Source organism: Takifugu flavidus, chromosome 19 (assembly GCF_003711565.1).
Source record: "Takifugu flavidus isolate HTHZ2018 chromosome 19, ASM371156v2, whole genome shotgun sequence".
Lineage (NCBI taxonomy): Eukaryota > Metazoa > Chordata > Actinopteri > Tetraodontiformes > Tetraodontidae > Takifugu > Takifugu flavidus.
This window is the reverse complement of record NC_079538.1, coordinates 9,708,275-9,732,442: the sequence shown is the minus strand read 5'-3', so window position 1 is coordinate 9,732,442 and position 24,168 is coordinate 9,708,275. Positions and strand designations below refer to the sequence as shown.

The 24,168-nt window shown below is 49.8% G+C and overlaps 1 protein-coding gene across 4 annotated transcripts; it reads right to left on the bottom strand.

The window, feature by feature from the left end:
- Positions 1–50: 50 nt before the first annotated feature.
- Positions 51–23,592, bottom strand: ino80 (INO80 complex ATPase subunit). Of its 4 annotated transcripts, none has more exons than XM_057016125.1 (37): positions 23,434–23,592; positions 22,286–22,344; positions 21,983–22,173; positions 21,748–21,899; positions 21,575–21,642; positions 21,360–21,506; positions 21,164–21,284; positions 20,874–21,079; positions 20,733–20,786; positions 20,432–20,635; positions 20,152–20,356; positions 20,012–20,079; positions 19,726–19,947; positions 19,568–19,648; positions 19,116–19,211; positions 18,288–18,347; positions 18,062–18,204; positions 17,562–17,646; positions 17,368–17,485; positions 17,114–17,199; positions 16,215–16,382; positions 16,012–16,145; positions 15,688–15,755; positions 15,519–15,612; positions 15,196–15,409; positions 13,597–13,737; positions 13,202–13,427; positions 6,652–6,779; positions 4,056–4,150; positions 3,698–3,770; positions 3,469–3,627; positions 3,238–3,340; positions 3,057–3,145; positions 2,582–2,740; positions 2,186–2,396; positions 1,230–1,457; positions 51–1,158 (listed from the first exon to the last, which is right to left on the bottom strand). In XM_057016125.1, exons 3-37 carry the CDS (start codon positions 22,132–22,134, stop codon positions 950–952), a joined length of 4,767 nt encoding a protein of 1,588 aa, XP_056872105.1. In that variant the 5' UTR covers positions 22,135–22,173; positions 22,286–22,344; positions 23,434–23,592; the 3' UTR covers positions 51–949. The 4 variants fall into 4 exon arrangements, with proteins under 4 accessions (XP_056872105.1, XP_056872108.1, XP_056872106.1 ...); XM_057016128.1 differs by having other exon boundaries at positions 2,186–2,357; XM_057016126.1 differs by having other exon boundaries at positions 2,582–2,737.
- Between the last annotated feature and the right edge of the window lie 576 nt (positions 23,593–24,168).

The following is a 24,168-nucleotide window of genomic DNA, read 5'->3' as shown; positions in this document are numbered from 1 at the left end:
AATGGTGCAGAGGTGATGCAACAGCTGGCCAGGAGCAGTCGAGACTTGAACTGATTCAACACTCCTTTATTTTTTCCATTAGCCCCTTCCGTTAGCAAAACCGGCTGCCGCGCCTCTTCATATGTACACACGACCTATAAAAATAGACAGGTGAACAGAAAAGCCAGAGGAAATGTCGCTCTCATTATTGTACATATATTACAGTTGTAGTGCTCAACATAGAGGACTCCGACTTGACCGACTTCTCCCCAAAGAAAAACACTTCTCTCAGAATCTTAAAAAAAAAAAAATTAGCTCGGCACAATTCACACTTCACATGTGAATGCCTCCTATGCTCTTATCATGATTTGTTTATTTGCACACCTCAAATAAATTAAATATTAGTCAATCAAATAATCAAAATTAAGAGAAAATTTTAAAAGTTTCTTTATCTTTAGCAGCAATGCCAAGTCAACCGGGTGCCTTTGTTTTTTTTTAAACACCATTTCACCACACAAAGTGTAATTTTCAGGTTTTCTATGAGAATTTGTAGACAAATGTTGCAGTGGACGCTAACACTGTTAGAAAAATAAGAGCTTTAGTAGAAAAGCTGTCGACGTGGGTCAATGTTTCTGTTTTGGAGTCATTCGCTGGGAGACAATGGCCAAATCACGTTACACACAGGCAAAAGGATCAAGAAGTAAAAGAAACGGAAGACGTTGCTCAGTGCATCAGGCGAAGATTCAGCTGCTGTTTGTTCACGTTTGGTTCGTGTCAAGGAGAGAAAAAAATATCTCAGTCTGTCTATAAATGGGTTGTAGAAATTCAATTACAGCAACGCGAGACGGCTCTCCTTCATGAGCGGAAAAACTGAACCGCAGGTAGGAACTGAAGATCAGTCTGTAGTCCAGGCACAGAGCTCCTGTGGTGGTCACAGTGAGAGGAGGTCAGTTTTCTGGGCGTGAGCCCGTCATCGGGTCCCTGGATCGGCGGTTCCCTTCCCTTTCCTGGCGGCTCCGGGGCTGCTGTGTTGCTGGTTGTGGTTCGGCTGTTTGTGGGGGCTGGGCCCAGCGGTGCCCCCTCTGACGTGCGGGGAGGAGCCTCTGCTGGCGTTGAAGGCGGCGCCGGTCCCGGAGCGGGCCAGGGGAGGCTGCAGGGGGCTGGTGGCGGAGAGGCCGGCTGGAAGGAAGGACGCGCGTAAGAGGCCGCGTGACATCAAAGGTGAGAGCGTTTGTGATGCCTTCACTGACCTTTGGAGACACTGAAACTGTAGGAGGAAAACGCTGCTGCGAACGCTGCCGCAGACGCCGCCGCTGCACCCGCCCTCGCCCCCGCCATCGCCGCGGCGCTGCCCGCCGTCGACTTGCGCCCGCGTCCTTTCCCTCCCGACTTGGCCGCACCTCCCGATCCTTTAGGTCTCCCCCGACTCCGGCCCGACCGGCCCCGGCCGGGGCTGATGGCGTCCAGGCCCAGAACCCCTGAACAGCAAACAGGGCTTAACTTATCAATGATCGGTCCATCAAAACTCCGCAACAACAATGACATCACATGGATCGCCCTCCGTCTCTTCCCTAAGTACAACCTTAGAAAAAAAACAACTTTCCATTCTGTCAGCAGAGCAGGAGCCAGCGTCTGCATCATCTCACTGGTGATGTGCCTAAACCCCCCCCCCCCACCACTGCGTGACCCCTACAGTAACCACCGGATCTTTATTTTCTCTGCGTCTCCATCCAGACCCTGTGGCACGCGCACCACTTCTCAAACCTCGCCGACCTCTCGCGACCCACCGTGGGCGCCAACTTTCACTTACAAACTCTGTTGTTTGTCGTCGTAGCCGCCCCAAAGCCGTCCGTGCGTCCCAGAACGCCGTGTTAAAACAAAGTAAAATAACGGGGTGACTTTGGGGGCGAAGTTGCAGAGGAACCGCAGCCAAGACAAGACACCTATTCCCTCTAATATTCCCTCTAATAACGGGCTTCATGGTACAGACGTGCATGATGTAACGGCCTGCTGATGCACGCAAGCCCATAAAACCCAAAACTAGCGACGGCGATGGGAAAACACTTTGTTTTTGGCACTTTGGGAGGCTGAGGCTTAAGCGGAGCCGCACGCGCTGTATGCAGCAGGATTATCTGGAATCAGAACATCGGCACCGACACGCGGTGGGCGTGGTTTGCGTTGAAAACGGGTTTTGTCATCATCTCACCGTTCATGTTGTCGGAGGCCGATCCCGACACCGACGCGGGGGAGTTGGTGGCGCGCGACTGCGGCGCGGACGACACCAGATCGTCCACGATGACCAGCATGTCGCTGCTGCTCTCGTCGGCGTCGGCGTCCGGGGGTAAGGAGCCGGGCTGGAGCTCGCTGCTGAGGGAGATCTGAGCATGCACAGGAGCACACGGAGACACACACACGGTCTGGGGGTGAGTAAAGGGAACCGGGACACGTCGGAGGAGAAAGAACCGCAGGAGAATGTGTGGAATAAGGAGAGGAGAGCAGGGATGAGAAAGAAATTTAGAGTGGAATCAAGAGGATGGATGGGTGCTAACATATACAGTGGTACGCAGCCCCCCCCCCCCCCCCCCCCGCCGAGTCTCCTCACCTCGCTGAAGGGACTGGGCATGGCCGAGTCCATCTCAACGCTGATGAAGGAGTCGTCTCCGTCCGCCGAGAGGTTGGAGTTGTCGGCGGAGGCTGTGTGGGAGATGACCAGGTTGGTCTCCCTCTTCTTCTTGCTCTCCGACTCCTCGTTCCTCTTCTGCTGGGCAGACGTGAAGAAGAGAGGCTCTGTGGCACCATCAATCATTTAACGTGAGCGGGAACATCTGCGTCCAGCTGGTCCGGGCGTCCGACACGTGCACGGCGAGACAAGCCGACAATCACCAGCCAGATTGTGGTGAAACCTGGTAAGGATCGGATCCCCAAAGGATGTCATCTAATGATCCCCCCCCACCTCTGGATAATCGTCGTCCTCAGAGACGGAGAAAAGTCTTAACTTCTTTTTTTTTTTTTTAGAGTTTAGGGACTCGCAGAGCAAAGTCCTGCTATTTACAGGAAGTTCCCGCCAACAATTGTACCTTCTCGGCGTACTTCTCCCTCTTCCTTTTGCGCTCTTTGACCTTGCTGCTCTCCTCTTGTTGCCTCTTCTCCTCCTGCCGCTGACGCACTGCGGGGAGAGGCAATTTATCCCCCCTGTTTCCTCCCGCTCTTCCAAGGTCTCCGGAAAGAAAAACCAAAAAACAACAACCACCAACTCACGTTTCTTCTCCAGCTCGTCGTCGTCCAGCAGCAGGCTGACCACCTCCTTGGGTTTGAGCGTGTCGGGTTTGAAGTTGCCTCCGGAGATCACCACCCTTTGGATCTTGTTACATGAGGACAGAAAGCATCCATCGATTGCTTAATTAATTCACATTTGCAGTAAAGCCGGGGCCGTTTCATGGATGCGTCTCCCTCTTTGGGAGCGTGAGGAGGCGCCTTTGTGTTTCAGACCTCGCTCTTCTCCTTGGCCCTCTGCAGGATCCTCTCCTCGATGGTGCCCTGACAGATGAGGCGGTAGACCGTGACCTGCTTGGTCTGGCCCAGCCTGTGGGCCCTGTCCATGGCCTGCTGGTCCACGGTGGGGTTCCAGTCGCTGTCGTAGAAGATGACCTGGAACAGAAACCCAGCGTGACCTTTATTGACCTCCAACAAGCGCTGCTGATGTGCTGCAGCCACTCACGGTGTCAGCGGCCGTCAGGTTGATGCCGAGTCCTCCTGCCCTGGTGCTCAGCAGAAAGACAAAGATGTCGTTCCTGGAGAGACGGAACGGTATCGTTTACAACAGAACAGTAAAGTCCACCCGTATAAATGCTGCTGCGCTGCGATAAACCAGAGCAAAGACGCAGCATTCGTTTACAGCAGCCTATTAAAAGTTTAAGAGACGGAAATGAAAAGCTACAACATAAATTCTACTAAAAGACAGATAAATGTTTCGTACTCGAGCACACGCACACGCACACGCACACACACACACACACACACACACACACACCACACACACACACACACACAACACACACACACACACACACACTCACCGGCTCTGGAAGTCCGCCACCATGTCTCTGCGCTCTGAAATCTTGGAGGATCCATCCAGGCGCATGTAGGTGTGTTTCCGATAAACCATGTACTCCTGGAAAAATGAGTCAAAACATTTCAGAAACCCACCGACTGAAGTAAAAACAACTAAAAATAAACAAACCCTGGAATGGTTTGGGCTAATTCTCCTCCTAAACTCTCCCCGGCCAAGATCGCCCACTGCTTTTTGCCCTCGTCCTCCAAAACTTGAAGGAACTTGGAACCTCACACCTTCTCCCCAGAGCTCTGGCAGCTCTCAAATGTTCTCCTGCCTTTCAGTTTTTACTCCCTCTTCAGAAACATGAACCTTTCCTGCAGATCCGCGTCCAAAATATCAAAAACCCCGCACCGCTTATGCACGCTGGCTGCAGCTGAAACCTCACTTTCTACCCAGAGAGACATTGAGAGCAGCAGAACCTGATCCCACATCCCCCCGGACAAGCTGCTCTGTGTGTGTTTGGTGTGATAGCAGAGGTTGGTGAGTGCAGCCGGGACCCCTGACCCCCTCACTCAGACATGTCAGAGCCCCCGATGTCGTGGAGCCGTCACAGCTCACCTCTCGCAGTCATTACCAATGATAGCAATGATTTGACATTATGTTTTCTGTGACCCCCCCAACAACCACTGTCATGACGCCCGGGGGGGGGGGTGGGGGCTTCGCCTGGCCCTGTTCCCAGCAGCCCCATCTGCTCCGAGTGAACACTACATTAGGCACCATTAGCCAAGCGCTTTCCAAACTGCTGCTGACCTTGTTCAAATGGATCCTGAGAGTTTGCCAGCAGGATGTTGCAGATGTTGCTGAAAGCCTGAAAGATTTGTCTGCGCAGAAACCCCAGAGCAGCCTTCCAGATGTTTTGTTTTAAAAAAGAATAATAATAATGCCAGTGCATTTTCAGCTGCTTTTAATCAAAAGTGACGTGGGGGAATTTCTGCAGGTCAGAAATCCTCCATCTAAAACTCCCTCCGCTAATTATGCTAATTTAGGGAGCCCAAATCTGTTGCTCGCCTCCGTTTGAAGCAGGAGACGGTGGACGTTTGCGGACTGTGCTGGAGCCAGCTTCTTCTCGGCCGCGTAGCCCCGACGTTGATTTCTGGTCGCGCTGCTTGATTTATCGTCCATCATCCATCCCACAACACTGCGAGAGTCGAGCGCTAATTTCACTCCTGCCAACCGATTGTTGGAATACATAAAACCTAAATGCACCGTATGCTCGGAAAAAATGCAGCGCTGCCATTTACCCGCTGACCTCAACCCAGCAGCCATTATGTGCAAACCTCGCCTGAAACATAATGAAAAGCCCCATAAATTCACAATAAAACTGCCTAAATCTATTTTGAATGTTCCGTATCACATAATGTGGCACCGCGCTCCTCATCATGTCAGGGAAGGATGACAAAGAGGAAGCGACAAAGGCAAATATAGCGAGTTGATGGCTCTGGGGCCGAGCAGTCGGTGTGGGCATTTCCAGCGGCGCTGTAATCATAGCTGCAGCCATGCGGCCAAACGCTGCCTCAGCAGCCGCAGACACGCCAGCCAAGCGACTTGGTGGTCCGCTCCCACCGTCGCTCCCTGCCAAAGAAAGCCGGCGATATTAGTTTTCTCCGGGCCGTTCCGCCACTCCGGCCTGTGATGTCACCTGCAAAACCAGCAGCGGACCGGCGGCGAACAACAATGACACTAATCAGAGAGATTAGCATCAGTCGCTTGTGCTCGCTCACTTACGGTCTGGCGTTCAGGAAATCAACTCCATCTGGAGCGGTTTTTCATCCCCAAACAGAAGATAATACGGTTAAGAAAACAGAACCCAGATGGCCTAAATACACCGATTCGTTTGTAGATCTTTTAACCCGATAGTGAGAGAGATGCCATTACTGTTAGGGGACGGGGAAGCTGGCGCGGTGCGTTCAAGATCATTCTCACCCTGACTTTTTAAACACACTACAGACAGGAAGACGGTCTTTAACCCCCCCCTGTTAAAACAGAGAAAAGGACACTGAGTGTGGAGCCAGCTTCTATATGATGAATCAGTATGTCCTGGTGCTGTTCCAGAGGCTTTTGGCTCCATGGTGACGTTCACAACAAAAGGAAAGTCCTTCAGTAAGGTTTTCCATGCTGATTACACTAAAAAAAAACCTGATTGCAGCTCAAATGCTCTGTATTTCCCCTCCAGTCTCTGCATATCTTCTTTTTCATTAACTATTTTTCTCTCATCCGAGCCCTCGACACGCCCCGTCTCCCCCTTTCCTCACTCCTTCCAGTCATCCCTCCCATCTGGCTGCCTCCCCTGCAGATGAGACCCTGCGAATTAGGCCTGACCTGTTAATTAGCCCTCTAATGAGTGCAGTAACAAGAGACAGGCAGGATGATTAGAGGTACTGGTGCTCAATATTCTACCAGTGGAAACAAACCAGTTGAGGAACAGGCGCAAAACAATGAGGATTGATGCCAAGACGTCCCGGGAAGGTGTGTCGATGAGGTCACGTGTCAGACTCACGTGCGGTCCATAAAACGTGTGTTTTAGACTTTTTTTTAAGTGCAGTGAGTTCTGCCGGTACCTCCAGCAGGTCAATCATGCGGGTCATCTGGGAGTAGATGAGGACTCGATGTCCCTGGGACTTGAGACGGCTCAACAGGACGTCCAGCGTGTGCAGTTTGCCGCTTTCCATGATCAGACTCTCCTTATCTAGGAAAAAAACAAGAGAGATATTAAGATAGGTAGAGTAGGATAACTTTGGGAGATCTACGCCCTCATTATCAGACTATTAAACTATTTGGTTATTTAACAGTCACATAAGTGCAAAGTCGTCTCATCAACTCGCATGTTGTTCTTTCCTGATCGATACGAATCTTCCGTGGGGCCACGTCATTGAGGATAAAGATCCTTTCGCCAGAGGGGATAAGCCCCGGGATCAATCTTCCTTAATCTGTTCCTGATCTGGTGGTTGTTTAAATGAAGCATGTGCTCCATCGACTGGGCAGCTGACGAGCGCAGACGAGACCGACAGTGAGACCTGGAGACAGCGATTTATGCAGAGTTCTGCACAAGGGAATAAAAGAAATTTAAAAACATGTGCCCTGTTGCTGCCAGGTTCGCATCCCGTGTCCATATATGGGGAGCGGCTCTGAATTTGAATGGTTTTTCCCTTCAATCGGCAGCTTATGAGGAATTAACGTCATCCTGCACAATCAAACACCATAAGAAAGGGGCCCAGGCTGCCATTGACCCCGTGACAGGCACACTGTGGTGCTTGACCGCAGGGTCACGACCCCAAGTGTGGAGGACCTAAAGCCAGGGCCAGGGTCAGCTGACAGGGTGGCTTCAGAGTCCCTCGGGGAGAGTCAGGTTGACCATTTGCACTCGAGTGTTTGTTCCTGAGACTTTCGATGTACAACACAAACCTGCTAAGAGGCTTGTCACTCAGATTTCCTGCTCTGGCGTTGTTAAATTAAGCTAAATTACTAAACGGGAGCTTTAATAACATGGAATCAACCACGATGGGTAACAAAACCAACCACACCTGCCGCTTTTATCTGGTAGCATTTTATGCTAATGTGTACTCGGGCTGAACTCTGACCCGAGGCCCTTCAGGTTAACCCCGAGAGAAGGTCAGGGCTTTTCGAGATGTTAAAGAGGAACTAATAGAACAGATGAACAGGCGAACGGCTCAGGGGAGCTGGTGGCGGCCTCACCTACAGCTCAGTGCTGATAGCCAGTCAAACACGTTTGGACCAGTACCAACCGGCCGAGCGTTGGAGCGATGACGTCCGAAACAATGTTATTTTTGGGGGGTTTAAAAATCCCATTTGATCGCGGGAAAAACCCTCGCAGCTGGCATGCTAAGTTATGTTCTGCAAGTCATTACAAATGGCCAAGATTAAAAGGATTAGTCAAGGAAAATTAGTAAACCCGAGTCTCTTCAGGCTGTCGGCGGAAAGAGTAATGAATTATTAGCTGGCAGTTCAGGATTTGTTTGCTATCTGACCTGTTTTAAACCACTAAATGTGAATTATATATATGTTTAAATGATTATATCGTGAAATCATTTAAAGAAAGAAAGAAGACAACCCGTCCTAGCTCGTATGAGTCACACGACACAAATAGCACCAGACAATAAACTTAATCTGTTGCAGTTTCGGCTAACTTTAGTTTTATTGTATGGTGTTCGGAACACGGTGTTCCGTTTCTGTGCATAGCTGTGGCTCAGCGCTGCGCGAACAAAGAAACCAGCACAGCAACGTCTGAAATACACAATCATCAAATCCGTCCTTCAAAGCCCTGTAATTGTCCCTGGCGTCAACAAAAGCGGATGAATTGAAAAGTAAAAGGAGGAGAGCGCGACACACAGAGAGGAATACAGGGAAAAAGCCGCCCCAGACAGAGAGTGAAGGGGGTCTGTGGTGGCTCCGGCTGCGCCCAGGCCGTAATAGCGCAGCGGTGGCGGCGGCGGCAGTGGCGATGTTGTGGTTGAGATGAGACGGGGGCCTCCTCACCACAGGTGCCAGTCTAACCGGGCCTCCAGCTCAGCCGGGGGCACGGACCAGGCAACCCGTGTTGGAGGCCACGCTGACAAACACCCCGACGTTAACCGCGACTTGGCGCGGCTACAGATGCTCATATAAGGCTGCGGCGCTCAATCTGTTTCTGTTTAGGTGATTATATGTAAGCCCTCGGAGCCCGGCATCGTGTCTGAAGACGGATTCAAGACCCCGTCTGAGGATGTCTGCAGTCGTTCGGGGATAAATGTTGGATGGCTGTAAACCAATTCTTCTAGGGCATAAACTGTCAACATGAAAAACTCCCATCTCGAGCATCCGGATGCCGTTGTTGGACTTACGGCGGCATATGTGACATTCGATTTATTTGAACGCCCCTATTAATCAGTTATTAATGCAGTCCGACGCCTGATATAACAGCCGGAACTCCATCTGTGCGTGCGGTTTGCAGGAAAAGGTGGCCGAGTTCAAAATATTTAGATCTGCGTCGCAAATCCCACCCTGCATCCTATAAAGCGAAGCCAAGATAAATAATAACTGATTTAGGGTGGCTTTAGCGGTCCGTCTCATTCCAACATAACACTTATGGCTTACAGTAAGCTACATGTGGCTGCAGGGGGACGCGCGAGGGGCCGTAAACAGGAGCTAAACGAACGAAGCGTCTGTGGAATGCAGAAATGTTTGGACGCGGCGGCACCAGCGTGGACGCAAAAAAACAACTTTTTATTCCTGCCAAACTGAGGAGGGAGCCTGTGTTTAGACCACACCCCGAGAACACGAGCAAATCCCATGTGGTGTCACACCACTTCTCTGTTTCTATGGATACACATATCAAGCTTCACCACCTGCTCTGCATCCCCCCTTTCATATTACCCTCCCCTCTCCACCCACCTAAATCCAATCCAGTCTAACGGTGGTATTCAGCCCCCCGCCCCCCCATCTTCTCTCGTTTTTACCTCCTGCTGGCAGATTAGGCCGCGCGACCCCAGCCTTCCTCCCGCCTTTTCCACACACCCTCTCCGTGCTTCCCTCTTTTGCCACAACGTGCGCGCCCAGCACACTCCTGTCTCCCCCACCTCACACACACCCTCTCTGCCGTCCTCCCCCTACTGTCTGTCCCCTGACAGTGTAATCCAATCCCTGTAGGGCCAGAGCCAGGGGCCTGACACGGTCCTGACCCAATTAGAGGCCTGCTGCCAGCTAATTAACCCCGGCCCAGCCCTGGTGCCTGGCGCCTGATACTCCCAAACCAACTACACCCGTTAATTTCATTAATACGCCAGAACAACCTACTGTCCTGTCCCCTTCCCCTCTCGCTGCTGCCTCTAAAGCCGGAGAGCAGAGCCACCCTCAGCCAGGGGAGGAAGTGGGCCAGATGCCATCAAAAAGAGGAGATTAACAGCAATGAGATTGCAGAATAAAAAAAAAAAAAAAGACCTGATGAAAGAAAATGGCTGGATGGTTATGTGAGAAAGAGAGACAGATGGGGGGCCATGTGAGTCAGCCCCTCACTGTATGATGATATATTACACTGCGATCAATAAGTCAATGGGCAACACTTGTTCCACACTGACGATAATGGAAATATTAGGCTGCTTCTGTGTGTATTGACAGTATTCAGACTGAAATGCAATTTTCGCTTGCTGTGGCATCGGCCCATCCAGATGTTAACAGGAAAACGTCACCTTTAGATCCCCGTCAGCAGAATCAACGCTGAAACGTTAACGTGGGAGAATTTGTGAGGGGAAAGTCGATGGACGCGGCGGACGCATCACCGTCTCGCCTCTCAAATGCAAGATAAGTACTTCTCTTGGTTCTCAAAGAGTCATTAAGCAGGGACAGAGACAGACAGTCTGTAGAGGTTCATGGGGGAATCTCACCACACCACAGCAGCCCACTGTGAACTCTGTCATTAAGATAGATTACCCACCGTTACCCCCGGCCAGCACAAACCCATCGCAGACCACAGATGGAAGTTAGCTGGCTGAGACGGAATGAGCGGTCTTGATGTCTTAAGGCGTCAGTACGGAGGTAAAATATGGCAAATGTCGCCCCCTTCAGGCCAGTTCTGGACCTGATAGTTCAGTTATTGGGGACACATTAAGAGTCATAAATGGGACCAGAATAATTAAAGAAAAACGCACATTTTCATGAATTCAGCTGCATCTCAGTGTGGTAGAGACACACGATTGTAGTGCCATTTTGTGTCTGCCGTCTATCAGAGAACCCAGGAGCCGCTTCCTGCCATTTAAGCGGAGAGCAAGGTTTTCTTTGAAGGGACAGGAAAATGGAATTGCGTTTCCCACAGCCTGATGTTAGCGGCCGGGCCAGGGCCTGTCTCGATCACACACTCGAGATACACGCCGCCTCTGTCACACACATTCCTCCAGTGGCGGCGAAATCTCGACGCACAATAAGTCCGAAAAAAGAGCCGGTGAGAAGTGAGAAGGCCGTCATTTAGCAGAGCCGTTCCCTGTGATTACCGAAAACAACACAGGGGGGCCACACAGCATGGGAAGTTATTTCTGTGTCGCCCTGGAATGTTCTGTGAATGCACGCACGTTCAAATCCGTTTCCTTTCAAGGTGCAACTTGTCATGAGCGTCCAGCGGCACAGAACAACCAGTGTGTTTAAAAGCACGCTGGTGTTGAGCTACGGATGACTCCCACTTGCACCTTTAACTCTCCGGGGGCCAACGACGTGGAAAGAGGGGCGATTTTTCAAAAGCCCAAGTGTGTTTTGTTCCCGCATAAGTGGAGGTACGCTGGCGCTGTTATGTCACTGGACACACAACCAGGACACGTCACACGTCACCCACAATGATGGAGCTGCGCCACTTGTTGTGCCGTTTCCTCCCTCCCGTGTGTCTGCAGCCTTTTCTAGTTTGTAACTTTTTCCATTCGATTTCATTCGACTGTTGCCGCACTCTCAACTTCTGAAAACATCCATCGCTGTAACCATAACAACGTCAACAGCACACGCTAATTTGAGGCACAGGACATTGCAGGTTCAATTGTTTTTTCCACCGCGGTGTCCTGATTTCTAATAAGTCCTGTGATTAGATTCCGCCGTCGATATGAGACGGCAGCCGTACTCACGCCATGGCGCTCAAAACAAACAGTCATTCAGCTCTGCCGTTTGTTCTGGAAGGTGTGGGGCCGGGAGCCCAGAGGAGATGGAGGCTGGGAAACTTCATCTGGGCTACTGTACATATCTGGGCCTTGATGTGGCAACAATGCGTTCGCCCGAGGACGGGTGCCGGCGCGTTGGGTCACTTCCTTCCTACTCAAGCTGAGAAAGGAGCAGGAGGCCAAACTGACATCAGATCAGTTTGCTGCCCTGGTGATGGGGTGAAGCTAGTCCACCTCAGTCTGGTGTGTGTGTCTGTGTGTGTGTGTTTATTGGCAAGCATGGGAGATCCTGCAGGGAGACACCTCAGCCCGTGAGAGCACTCCATGGTTCCCTGAATGGACCCTACACACACACACACACACACACACACACACACACCATCTATTAGTGTTACCTAACCGAGCGCTGGAACAATGACCAGTAGCTAAACTTCCTCGCTTTGTCTGCCTGCGTATAACTTCACAAGAGCCTTCAGACTGTTCTCACACAGACACACAAATACTTGTTTTGTTTCTCACTTTTACACACAAACAATCTCACAAGTACGTGTGTGCATAGATGGGTATAAGATGTTAATAAACCCGTGAGAAACGGATCCTTTTATTGTCCCTTATATAAATGGATATAATTCTAAAAAATTCCACTATCGGCATCTTTAAGTGGCAGAACAAGCAGCCTGTTGTGTGTTACAGGCTTGGCTGAGGGTATAAAGAGGACATATACAGTTTGTGTCAGGAACCTATGTCCAAACACAAAAAAGGAGCAGTCATCATAATGCATGGCCAAAGGGGGGGGGCTGCACGGGTCAGTGAGAAGGGAAGTGTTGTCTGTAAAACTGGAATGGCCTTTCTCACCCTGGACATCCATCAGTTATCTGAACGCTGGCAGCGAATCAGCTCCCACTCAGTTCCAGGTGACCCTTTGCTCAAACGAGCCCGGGCCCTCGTGATAAGCGCTCCCGATCCCACGTTCGAGCCTCCATGGAAACGGCTCGTAGGTGTTTGCCTGCCTGACCTCCGGCAGGAGTCTCTTTATCTCAGCGGTTCCATTTTATTGTGAGGGATGGGGCTGCCTGGCGGCGAGACAGGCTGCAACAGGGGAGGTTGATGAGCCTGCCTCTGCCCTGCTGACCCCAGACTGGCCTCTGTACATTCTCCCACAGACCCCCATTACACCCTTCTGTGAAAGATTGGCTGGCCACCATCTGATAAAGCTGTCAGTGCACACATGAAGGCGCAAATGTTGCTAAAGCAAATGTTGCAGCTATTCCTGGACTACCCATGAGAGTGTCGCTACATCATCGCACATCTTAAGGGTGGTCTGCAAGAAAACTGGGGACTTGGCAGATTCCTGCCGCCTGGTCTCCAGCCTCATCGCAGATGGGAAGAGTTTTGTTTTTGTGCAGGAGAAGAGGAACCGTTCACAGTTGCAGTAATGTGAACTGCTGCTCCCAGCTGAAGCAGCTTTAAAAGTCCTTACCGGGTATCCGAATGAAGGACCATCCATGACGTGGGTAGAGCGCCATCGCGCCGCCCGGCCAACGTGGGTGGAAGCTATTGGCCCTCCTACGCCAGTCGGACGCAAGTTCGGGGGAGCCATAGAGGAAACACTCTTTGAAGACTGTGCCCCCTCCGCCACGCGTGACCCTCCACTCGTACTCCGCGCTGCGGTCGGCACAATAACGCTCCATGAGAACTGCTGTTACCTAGGAAACCAAAAGACACAATTAAACTGCGAGAAAACACAACAAACACAGAGAAAATTTGGACGTGAGCTAACGAGTATTATGTAAATTTTCGGTCAAATTTCCCCCAGTAAAAGATCTAAGCTGGAGATGGTGAGGAAAGCTGTGATGTTTGCGCGCACACACGCACCCTGGGGGCAGCAGCTAACAGAAACTTGGGTGGCAGTAGGGGCTGGAAGGGCCGCAGCGACGTCCTGGTAGAGTTTCGACAGTGGATCACTGCGTCGGTGTATCCCATCATACCAGGCCTGAACGCTGTAAACACCAGGTCCTGAAACACACACAAATGCTGTGTTATACTGAGAAATGTAAAATGCCAACAGATAGAAATATGCAGATACAAGTGTAGCACATAGTTTGAGTAAGTCTTTACCTGGGAAACATGCCTAAAATGTTACATAAAATATTGGATACAGGCACAAAAATATTATATAAAGTATTTAATAATGCTGTTTTTAGGTTTAGTGTTGTAGGATGACTGAATGCATCATCGTGTAATCCTTAGAGGAAAAAAAAAAGTGTGTGTGTGTGTGATCTAAGTAGAGCTTTAGATATGTTTAAATATCCTTTCGTCACCATGTGACACAACATAAAGGATGAGTATACAGCGCCCCCTAATGGTAGGGCTGAGAACCTAGTTAGAGCGGTTCGTTTCTCAATTCTGCAGACACTGGTCCTTCCATCAATCCCTAGGTACGTTTCTTTGTCTCATAATTAAAATGGTTTCCTAAAACATCCCTACTGTTCTTTCGCCTGACTGGCTCTGGAGTTGAAGCCAACATGGTAAATTCAGTGATAAGATCATGGACAAAAATGCAGTTTAAGCACAGGCATGTTGCCCGAGGGACAGTACAAACTGAAAATGAGACATAGAAAAGAACCCAGAGGCAAAAATCCCTTTTACTGGCCTTCAAGGCAAGTGTAACAGAGCTGAAAGCGTGCAGAATTCTTCAGTCGACTAATAGTTTGACTGCAGCAGTGACCTTGCTGTGAATCTACAGGCTGCAGCTGTTTGTCTTCCTCATGTTTGAATTGGACCCTGTAGATGTGCTGTGTATCCTGTCCTGTTTCTGACTAATAATTAGGTTCCTGTGCTGCCAAATAACTCAAAAAAAGAGAAAGAATTATGTGCTGTCAGCGCCCAACAGACACAAAAGCAGTGGAGGAGAGATGAAAAGGGCCGAGGCGTGGTGCGTTTGCCCGCCGAGCTGCCAAGACTCTTTGATGGGAACAAAACAACACATCACACGGCGCTTCTGCACTGATCAGCCAAGTGGAGAAGAATGAGAAGACGACTCTTGGAACATGTGTACCGGACCACAAAGGCAAGACAGCAGTGTTTTAGAACGCATGGCCGAGCATCACTGTCTTTAGACAGAGAGAATAATACAGCATTAGGGAAGTGGTTTGAATCCAGTTGCTCACCAGTGCGCCCAGTTCAAACCACAATAGGACCCATCTGTCAGATCTGGTCCTTCCCTGAGAATCTAAAAACACCGCACTCCATTTTTCTGCTTCACTTTCACTGCCAGTAGAAGCTGAAGTAACACAGGCTGACTTTCATTTCACCATCAATCCATCTAATTCTTCTCCCGTTCCAGTTCTGCGGGCGAGTGTCAACTATGTGACCTCAAGGCTTTTTTAAAAAGGCCAAGTGGGGGTCAGAGGAACCTGGAGCTATGGACTAAAGCATGTCGTGCTGCTCCGGTTAATCGCAGGTATAACTCACCTGGAGGACGGGGCTGGCGTGTGTGTTGGGAAATTCGGTGGGTCTGTTCAGCCACAGAATTAAGTCCCTGCGAGAAAGACATTTGCTCTTGGACTGTGACATTTCTCTGCTCCGCTGCGAGTCTGCGGACTCCTGAACGCCTTCTTCAAGGCTGAAAAGGCGCTGATGGTGGAGCCGATACGCAGCTTTGAGGGACAGAAAAAGGGCTAACCATCTGTGAAGGAACGCATAAAAACGAGGTGATCACACATCTGAAGGTGATAACTGCTTTCTGCCTGGAGGAGCACCACTCTGAGACGGATTTCTCTCGGCTCCTGTCCCACCTCACTAAAGTGCCCTGCAGCATGAGATTGGACATCTCGGCCGGTGACACGTCGATGAATCGCAGAAACGAGAAACAGCTTCCTCTGTCATCGCCTAAAACAGTAACGATGAAAACGGTAAATACAAAAAGAGCAGGGGGCAAAGAGTCAAGAGCTTAAATCTGCTCACCTTTCCTGTGAAAAAGAGACTGCTGGATGTGGTTTGCAGAGAAGGGAGACAGCAGCACTTGAAGAATTCTGAAAGGGAAGAAAGTCACAGATTCAGTTACTGTGCAAAAGAATATGGTCCCACGTTTACCCTGGTAATAGCTGCGATTGGGATAATTGTCCTGTGAGACACACAAATCAGCCAATGTCCACAAGACACAGACTTCCTGAGGAGCTGCATTTCACAATCTAAGTAGAAATGTAAATTCTGTTCAGTGCAGAAGTGTTTTCTTTGGATTTCGGGCCTACTGGTGAAAATGAAGTGCGTCTCGGAGTTTCCTCTTACTTGTTTTTTGCCTGGTTATTAGCGTGGATGAGGCCGTGCCGGTAGAGGAACTTGGATATGACGTAGGGTTTAAGGGACATGTGGAATGGGGAACGTGTCTCCTGGCGCTCGAACAGGTCTGGGTGATTACACACCTACGCAGAAGCACAGCGATTAGTAAAAAAGAGGGCGAAAGGTCAGCACCTGTTCAGCCCAGGCCGTACCTTCCGGAACTGCATAACCAGGTTCATCAGGGACGAGGTGGTGCTGTGGGCCTGCTGAGCCGTGCCCATGGAAGACTGCAGCAGATCCTCTATGGAGATCTTGTTCCTCAGGGCCTGATAGAGCAACTTCTGCCGCAATGTCAGCTGGCAGTAGGTCAGGATCTCGATCTGTTCAAGGAAGACGCAGCAAGTCTGGGTCAGGGACAGCTTCCTGACAGGCTCCTGTTGTTTTAGGCAATAAATAGAACTTTTCTTCAAATGAATCAGATACAAAAACATTGTAGATCCATCCGCCCCAACCGTCCGAGGTCAAAGGTTACTGCGGTCGACTGAACTTGAGGACTAAATCAAATTATGTGTGGGAAGAAAAGAGCGAAAGAAATCATGCTCAACTGGAGCTGCTTAGCTAAATGATTGATTTTCAAAGTAGAGGCTGTCTGCATGCACATAACATGTGGTTCCATTACACACCGCTGATGCACCACTACTGCACAGGCGAGATGTTTACACATGGAATCAATCAAGCAAATGAATTTATGGGTTCGGGACCCACAAGCTTTAAAACACACCAAGCCCTCTGGTTGGAGAGTCGCGCTTAGATGAAGACGGAGTAACAACAACTGTTCAGGCCCAACCGCTAACCGAAAAAGGGGAAGCTGGCTGACGGGAGCGCACGTGGGTGTGGGGGTGGGGGAGTGGATAAAGACAGATGCGGGGGAGTCGCGAACCCCGTCGCTCCTCTGACAGACTCGTACAACACGTCTCTGTGTGTGTGAGACACCGAGACAACATCTGCCAGCACAGCCATCACTCAAGGCTGATGCAAAGGAGGCGTTCGCGGTCAAAAATCAGGCTCGTTTGGATTTTCCGCACACAGACAGGAGACTACTCTCCTTTACCTTGTCCGAGAGCTCGTTTTCCACATCCTTCTTGATTCGACGCAGCATGAAAGGCTTCAGGATCATATGCAGCCTGGAGAGTTGGTCTGAAACATGATGGCTGATTAGCAACACAAGCTTAGCACGAAATGGCTGCAAACCCTCAGCACAGCACACTTTAACGCCGTTACATTCGTGTATAAGCTTTTTGGACACATTCAATGTGTTGCCAGCGGGGTAACAGGAAGGACTCCGGGACCGTGGCCGCTACTCACTCTCGTCAATGGCCGATTTGTTTTCGGCGTGGCTCTCGATGTCCTTGGAGAACCACTCGTTGAACTCTTCGTGGGAATCAAATAACGTCGGCATGATGAAGTGCAGCAGGGCCCACAGCTGAGGGACAGCAATAACACACGGCTTTCAACACCTGTCGGGTTCACGTGCTGACTCGGGCACGCGCACAACTCACCTCGGCCATGGTGTTCTGAATGGGCGTCCCCGTGAGCAGCAGCCTGTTTCGACACTGAAACTGAAGCAGGATTTTCCACCGGACGCTGAAATGAGAGAAAAGATTTCATCCCGAGAACGACGAGAGTTTAAATTGTTTTATTTTAGTTGTTAGAAAGACTTATTCCATCATTACCTGCTATTTTGAATACAAATTGCATAAATGAGAATCTTTTTACTTTCTTTTTCGACTGAACATAACGGAAATCTGTTTTTCCCCTTTTCTGAGTGATAGCTTGGAATACCTTCTAAACCTTCAAAAGCTCAAATGTTGAACGTCAGATGTCTGCGAGGTCTTAACCAGTCGCTGACCTCTGACCTCGTGATTGGTCTGAATCATTCGGGTGGGACAAAAGAAGCCCCACCCAACCATTATGTGTCATTACACCCATTTAAACACATTAAAGAAGAAGTCGGGAATGTTTGCTTAAGATAAGACAGCAGCCTGGTGGGGTGTTTTACCTGCTGCTGCTCTTCAGCGCCTGGGCCTCATCCAGAACCATGTACTGCCATTTGACCCTCTGGAAGTATTTCACGTCCTGGACCACCAGCTGGTAGCTGGTGATCACAACGTGGAACGGGGCATTTTGCGTGTAGAGTGTTTTCTGTTCACATGTAGATAAACATGTCAGACTAATGGGAGGGAACAAAAAGCTAATGGGACAAGTGAGGAAAAAAACATCTTTACCTGGCTCCAAAATTTCCGGATCACCTTGCGGTCGTGAGGATTCCCCCAGTAAGGCAGCACCTGACGGAGAAGCAGGCCACTCTTTAACAGATGTGAACATTTAACCACACCGAACTACCATACATTCACACTCTCACACCAGGCCGTGTGATGTAAAAGTCATGCGATGGGCGCCAGAGGAAACCCGCATGAATCACGGCTCCGCTCGCTGCAGTAAAATGATGTGAAACGATCCGACCATCATTACATCACTCAGCGACATGCTGGTGCGCCATTGTGTTCAGAGCACAGGAAGCTTATCTTCGAATTTGTATAATAGGCTCTTTTCACACCTCATTAGTGAAACAGACATGAGCTGATTTATTTTCAGACTGAGAAAGCAAAAACAACCCCAGCTGATTGTTAGGCATGACAAAGAGTTACACAAATGTGTGTGTGTGTGTAGTCTCAATATTGTTGTGCTTGATAAACAAGAAGGAGCTCAGCCTATCAGAGTCCAACCAAAAACAGAACAAAGCGGCGCATTGATAACTATTTAGGAGTGTGTCACAGCGCAACACTGCCCCCTACCGGATACTTCTGAAACACATGGCAAATTAGATAAGATGTGGCTGTTATATTCTAAACTCTTTATTTATACCTTCACAGAGCTTGTGATTCTATGTTATAAATGTTGTGAACCCTCGAGTGCAGCTGTGGGTGTATGTGTCAGTGATGCCAGGTGATGACAATACATCCTATTCGGAATTTGTTTTCGAGATTCCCAGACAGGATTTCGCAGGTGTTTCCTCCTAACATGCTCGGTCAGCAGCGCCATCGGACGCTCACCTTGAATTTGGGCACAAAGCGGCTGAACTCTTGGTGCCAGTTGTTGAGTGTGGATGCGGGAGAGATGATGAGGAACGGGCCCCAGATGTTGTCTCTCTGCGGGACACAGAATACAAGAGCATGTGAGCGATCGGCCACAGGACGTCCTGGAGGAACATTCCAAGCGACTTCCTGCCACTGACGGCTCGGCTGAAAGCACACATTTGCCTGGAATCGGCTACTTTGGTGTTAGGGGGCCGAAACATTGCCAGTTCTCGGTTACTCGAAACAATGAAGAAAGTCATGAGTCATCTGATGGAATCTACAGGCAGAAACGTGGGACGCAAAAGGATGCAGGTGCTGGATGTTGGATGTTTTCATGAGCCAGCAACGACAGCAAAAATCAAGAAGATCTTCTGGAAAGCTTTTCTGAAGTGTGCACAAAGAAGCCCTCGAGCGTCGAGCCCTCTCACCTCAGCGAGGTGTGCCAACAGCGCGATGCTCTGGACCGTCTTCCCCAGCCCCATCTCGTCTGCCAGGATTCCATTAATCCCCTGCGGCAAGAAAACACGTTCATCAAAAACGAAAGACAACAGTGATCCTGCCCATAAAACCGGTCGGGTCGGCGCACCTGCTCGTAGAGGTTAGCCAGCCAGTTCATTCCCTTGAGCTGGTAGCCCTTCAGTTTGCCATTGAAGATGGTGGGCTGTGGAATGTCGTCGCCTGCGTGGATGGAGGGGTTGGAGAGGCTGTAGCTCTCTCCGAACCCTGAGCCGCCACCGGAGGATGAGCCGCAGGCCGCGTGCTGCGAGGCGCTGCGGCTGTCCTTCGCCTCTTCATCAAACATCCGCGTCTACAAGAGTTCAGAATAAGCACGAACAGTCGAAGGTGTGTGTGTGAGCGTGTGTGGGACTTACTCTCTCTTGATGAATCTGGAAGGCTTCCTTGGCGTTCCTCAAGGCCTGGGATTTGTAGCGTTCGCTGTCTGCAACATACAAACAGGATTAGCCACATTTGTTTGGCACCCGCGGGTTGCTCCAATGCGGCCGGTCCGTACCGTAGTCTTCCTGTCCCGTGTTCACCACCAGCCCTCCTCCGATGTCAATCTGTCTCTGCGTCGTGGAGTCGTCCAGCTTCCTCAAGATGTCCTCCTGTGCCCTGTCTCCCTCTGGCCCCGCCACGCTGGCCTTACCGCTCATGAAGTGAGCGTACAGCTCCGTCTGCGTGATGAGGAAATTCAGCTTGCGCTGCTGCCTCTTCGCCTGCGACAGAAAACCAAACACCAGTTGGCGTCTCTGCTGCCATGCAGCCCGCCGGACGGCTTCCCCGCCGCCTACTTCTCTCATCTCTTCGTCCAGTTTGCGCTGCTCCAGAGCCTCCTTCTCCGCCCTCTTCCTGTGCTCCTTTTCCACCTTGTCGTATTTCTTCCAGTAGAGCATCATCTCTTTGGTCAGCCGGCGAGCCCGAGGCAACGTCTCCTTGCAGTTCTTCTGGGCCTGGATGGCTGCGCGCCGGACTTCCCTCATGCACTGGTGAGCCAGCTGTGGTTAAAAAAAATGCAGATGTTGGCCTTCATGAGCACCACGTTGAGCTGAAGAGCCGATATTACGAGTGTATTGTTGCAGCACAGGCACGGACCTTTTTAGCGTTGGTCAGCACCAAGTTCCTGGCTGATGTCTTCTGCTTGAAGGACTTAAAAAGACGAGTAAAAGGATAATGAGGACAAAAAGGACTCACCACACACTCAAAAGGGTGTGTAGGTCTACTTGAGATGCTCACCTTGGGGATCTCCTTCTTAGCGATGGTGAGCCAGACCTTGCGTCGCCGTGCATTCAGTTGCTCGATAGTGAGATGTTTTTTCTTGACCACGGGCAGCGGTGCATCATGGGAAAACTTTGCAAAGATTTTGGGGATGTAGGGAAGCCCCTCGTCCAATGAATCTCCCTCTCCCCGTTTCTTCTTTTTCTTCACCTTTTTGAGCTTGGCTGTCAAAGAATACACACAATCACACGACATCAACAACCGTGACCGAAATGTTCAGTATTTCGGGTTTGGGCTGATAAAAATACCCTTTAGTTTCTTCTCCTCTTTGATTTTCTTTTTCTTTGGGCCCAGTAGGTGGCGATGTTGCTCATAGAAGGGGTCATGGGTGGACAAGAGACCAGTGCTGTAGTATTTATACTGGTGAAGCTGGTCAGATATACACAGGTGGGATAAATGCAACGTTCACGTGGCCAAACAAACGTGTTCTGTGCGTGTTCGCACCTCGCGGTCGGAGTGGAACTTGCTCTGATGCTGCCTGGAGAAGCGATGGAGCCTCAGCATGTCCTGCAGCTCCTCCCGAGACAAACTGAAGTCAGAGTCGTCGGAGTCTGTGTCCGAGTCGGTGGTGTCGTCACTCAGCAGGATGCTCTGCAAACAGAGGGGGGGATGAGCGGCGCGAAACACCGACTTGGGTTTGTGAGGTGGATCTGAAATACCTTCAGCCATTTCCTGTTCTTCTTTAACTTGGAGAAGTTGTAGAGGCTGGATTTATCAGCCTTGTGGTCTGTAGAGTTATCAAAAAAAACACACGGCATGAACTTCAAAGCCCCCTTCCAGCGGTCATGTGTAATTATCAGTGAATAACAAGCGTTTGCTGAATGTTTGGCACCTTGAAGCAGCGCTCCATTAAAGGGCTTCGCCTCAGTCAGTCCGTCCTCCTGCTCACATGGCTCCCTTTTCACGGTCAAAGATGAGTGGGGAGCAGAAGGACCCAGGGGTGACCCCGTCCCCAGAGCTGCGTCGCTGTCATCGCTGTCATCACTGGCCAACAAAAAAGGAAAGTCGATGTAAACTGGGCAGCGGTGTGAGCTGGCCTTTACACCTGCACGCCGCCTTTAATCTACCTGGGTATGTCTCTGTTGAAGACCCCCGACGTCTGGCGCAGGAAACCATCTAACTTGAGGGCTCTCTCCAGCCGCTGGAGGTAAAGAGGTTTGGCCAAGGTGGAGCTTCCCAATGGCCCAACCTCCATCAGGGCACCCTGCCCTGATGCCATCGAGCACAGATGCTCCTGCCCCAGAGGGCAACGACTTTACTGGACACATAAAATAAAGGTCTGAGCAAACATGGGACAAGTGGCAGCTTTACAGCCGTCCGAAACGGGGCAGAAAAATTGAGATTTGGAGTGTCATAATCAGCAGACCGACCTTTTTAATTATTGACTGCATTGATTTGGATCCGAGGATAATGATCAAAAGCGATAAACCTAAAGAAAAGAACAATGATAATCACATAAACAACAATAAACTATGTGAATGTCACGTGTTAGGGACTTTATTTTGTGTGCAATGTGGCTTAAACGTGTATTGTCTTAAATTCAACTTTTAAAATGTCAATATCAGTGCGAGACCTGATTGTACTGGACTTTTTTAGCCTTGATTTCACTTTTCCCCACAAAAACTGTAATTCATTGACATGGTAAAGCGTGATTTTTTTTATTTTAGAAATCTAAATTTAAGTTATTTTAACTAAATTATCCTCTATAATTCTACTTTTCACTAACAAGGTAACCATAAACCAGCTGTGTGGCTAATTTAATTCCGAGTGCAAAGTTTATTCCCTTTTGTAATAGGACGCTAAAAAAAAGTGTGGAGGGGGGGTGTCAAATAGTTAAGATTTGTGTTTCAATTTTTAAGATATATCATGATCTACTTAGATTCCTGGGCTATGGCGCCGTTCTAATGTGGTAAGCTAACTAGCACAGCAGAGCTAGCATTAGCAGAAGCTTACGCTAAGGCTAATGTTTGGGCCAGCACCACGGCGTGTAGCCTGTCAGCTAGCTGCCGTGCTGTAAGTAGCATTACCACAGATCAAGGATAGTAAAGGGTCAAGGTGGCGGAGAACACACACAGCCAAGCAACTATTTTATGGAAACAACCAGCATATTAATTGGCCAAAGTGGTTCCGTTTTCAGATCTTTGTTTTCAGTGACGACATGCTTGCAGCTCTTCTGTAGCCACCACAAGACATTAGCTTATCAATTTTGACACATACGTCCTCTCGTGCCATTAATATGAGGTATTCAAATTGGTTCTGTCTCTTTAAGGCCACCACCTCCACATCTAAACAATGTATTAAGATATGATATTGGCTTCACGGCGAATGCATAGACAAGCTAGCCGCGATGCGGCGGCAGCAAGGCCCTTCGCCCGCGCCTCATCCGCTCTTGTTGCGGACACTCGCGGGGACTCGATTGCCTGGTGAACGAATGATCCCCATGTTCAAATTCTTTCTCCCTCCCGGCCATCTTCCCCCATTGCTCCTTCGCGATAACAACCACCACGGAGACTCTCACCTCGGCCCCGTGTCCCCCTTTGCGTCTCTCTCTCCGCTGCTGCCGACTCTCGGTTCTCTGACTCCAAAATGGCGGTTTGGGTCGCCCAGTGAGTCTTCGAGCTTTGAGTCGGCAGCAGCAGCAGAGAGGCGGCCACTTTCTGTTACTGAGAGGAGAGACACGACGCCATGGCGAGGGGACAGCAATGAGCAGGCAACTCAATCGATCCCAGATCGCAGGAGACCCGCTTCTCGGCACCCACAAGACCAAATGCTGTCGCAGTTACATTACTTCTCCATCTCTAATACTAATAGTCGCGGGTCTGTCATTCACGGGGGGTTAAAGCTAAAATCGACAAGCTACTGAAATGTAATCGATTGATTCCCGAGGTCGATTGGTAGCGTCTGCTTACTGCGAAGATTGCCGAGCTACGTCTGACGTCACCACAGGGGAAATCCGTTTTAGGTAAAGAGAGGGAGTTAACGTCTATAATAAAATGAAAGTTGTTTTGGGGGGGGGTTGCTTAGGATATTTTAGTGAACCCATTAAATACGTATTTTTAATAAACATAACTGCACAGTAATGCATTAATCAGTGTTCCTTTGGAATGGGTATATGTGTATTTCATCATACTTGCAGAGACCTGTGAATAATTTTAGGAATTCCAACGTTTACACCTTCTAGCTGCATAAATTAGCTTTCTGCCTCAAATATCCATGGTCTGCTTGCGCTACCTCATGTGCGACTACATACATG

What these genes read in the sequence shown, in the direction of transcription:
- ino80 (XM_057016125.1), bottom strand. Translation starts at nt 22,134, where the DNA reads ATGGCATCAGGGCAGGGTGCCCTGATGGAGGTTGGGCCATTGGGAAGC. An exon ending in TCCGGAAATTTTGGAGCCAG is followed by an intron (nt 18,205 to 18,287) that starts GTAAAGATGTTT and finishes ACATGTGAACAG; the next exon opens with AAAACACTCTACACGCAAAA. An exon ending in CTGCAGGGCACTTTAGTGAG is followed by an intron (nt 15,410 to 15,518) that starts GTGGGACAGGAG and finishes GTTCCTTCACAG; the next exon opens with ATGGTTAGCCCTTTTTCTGT.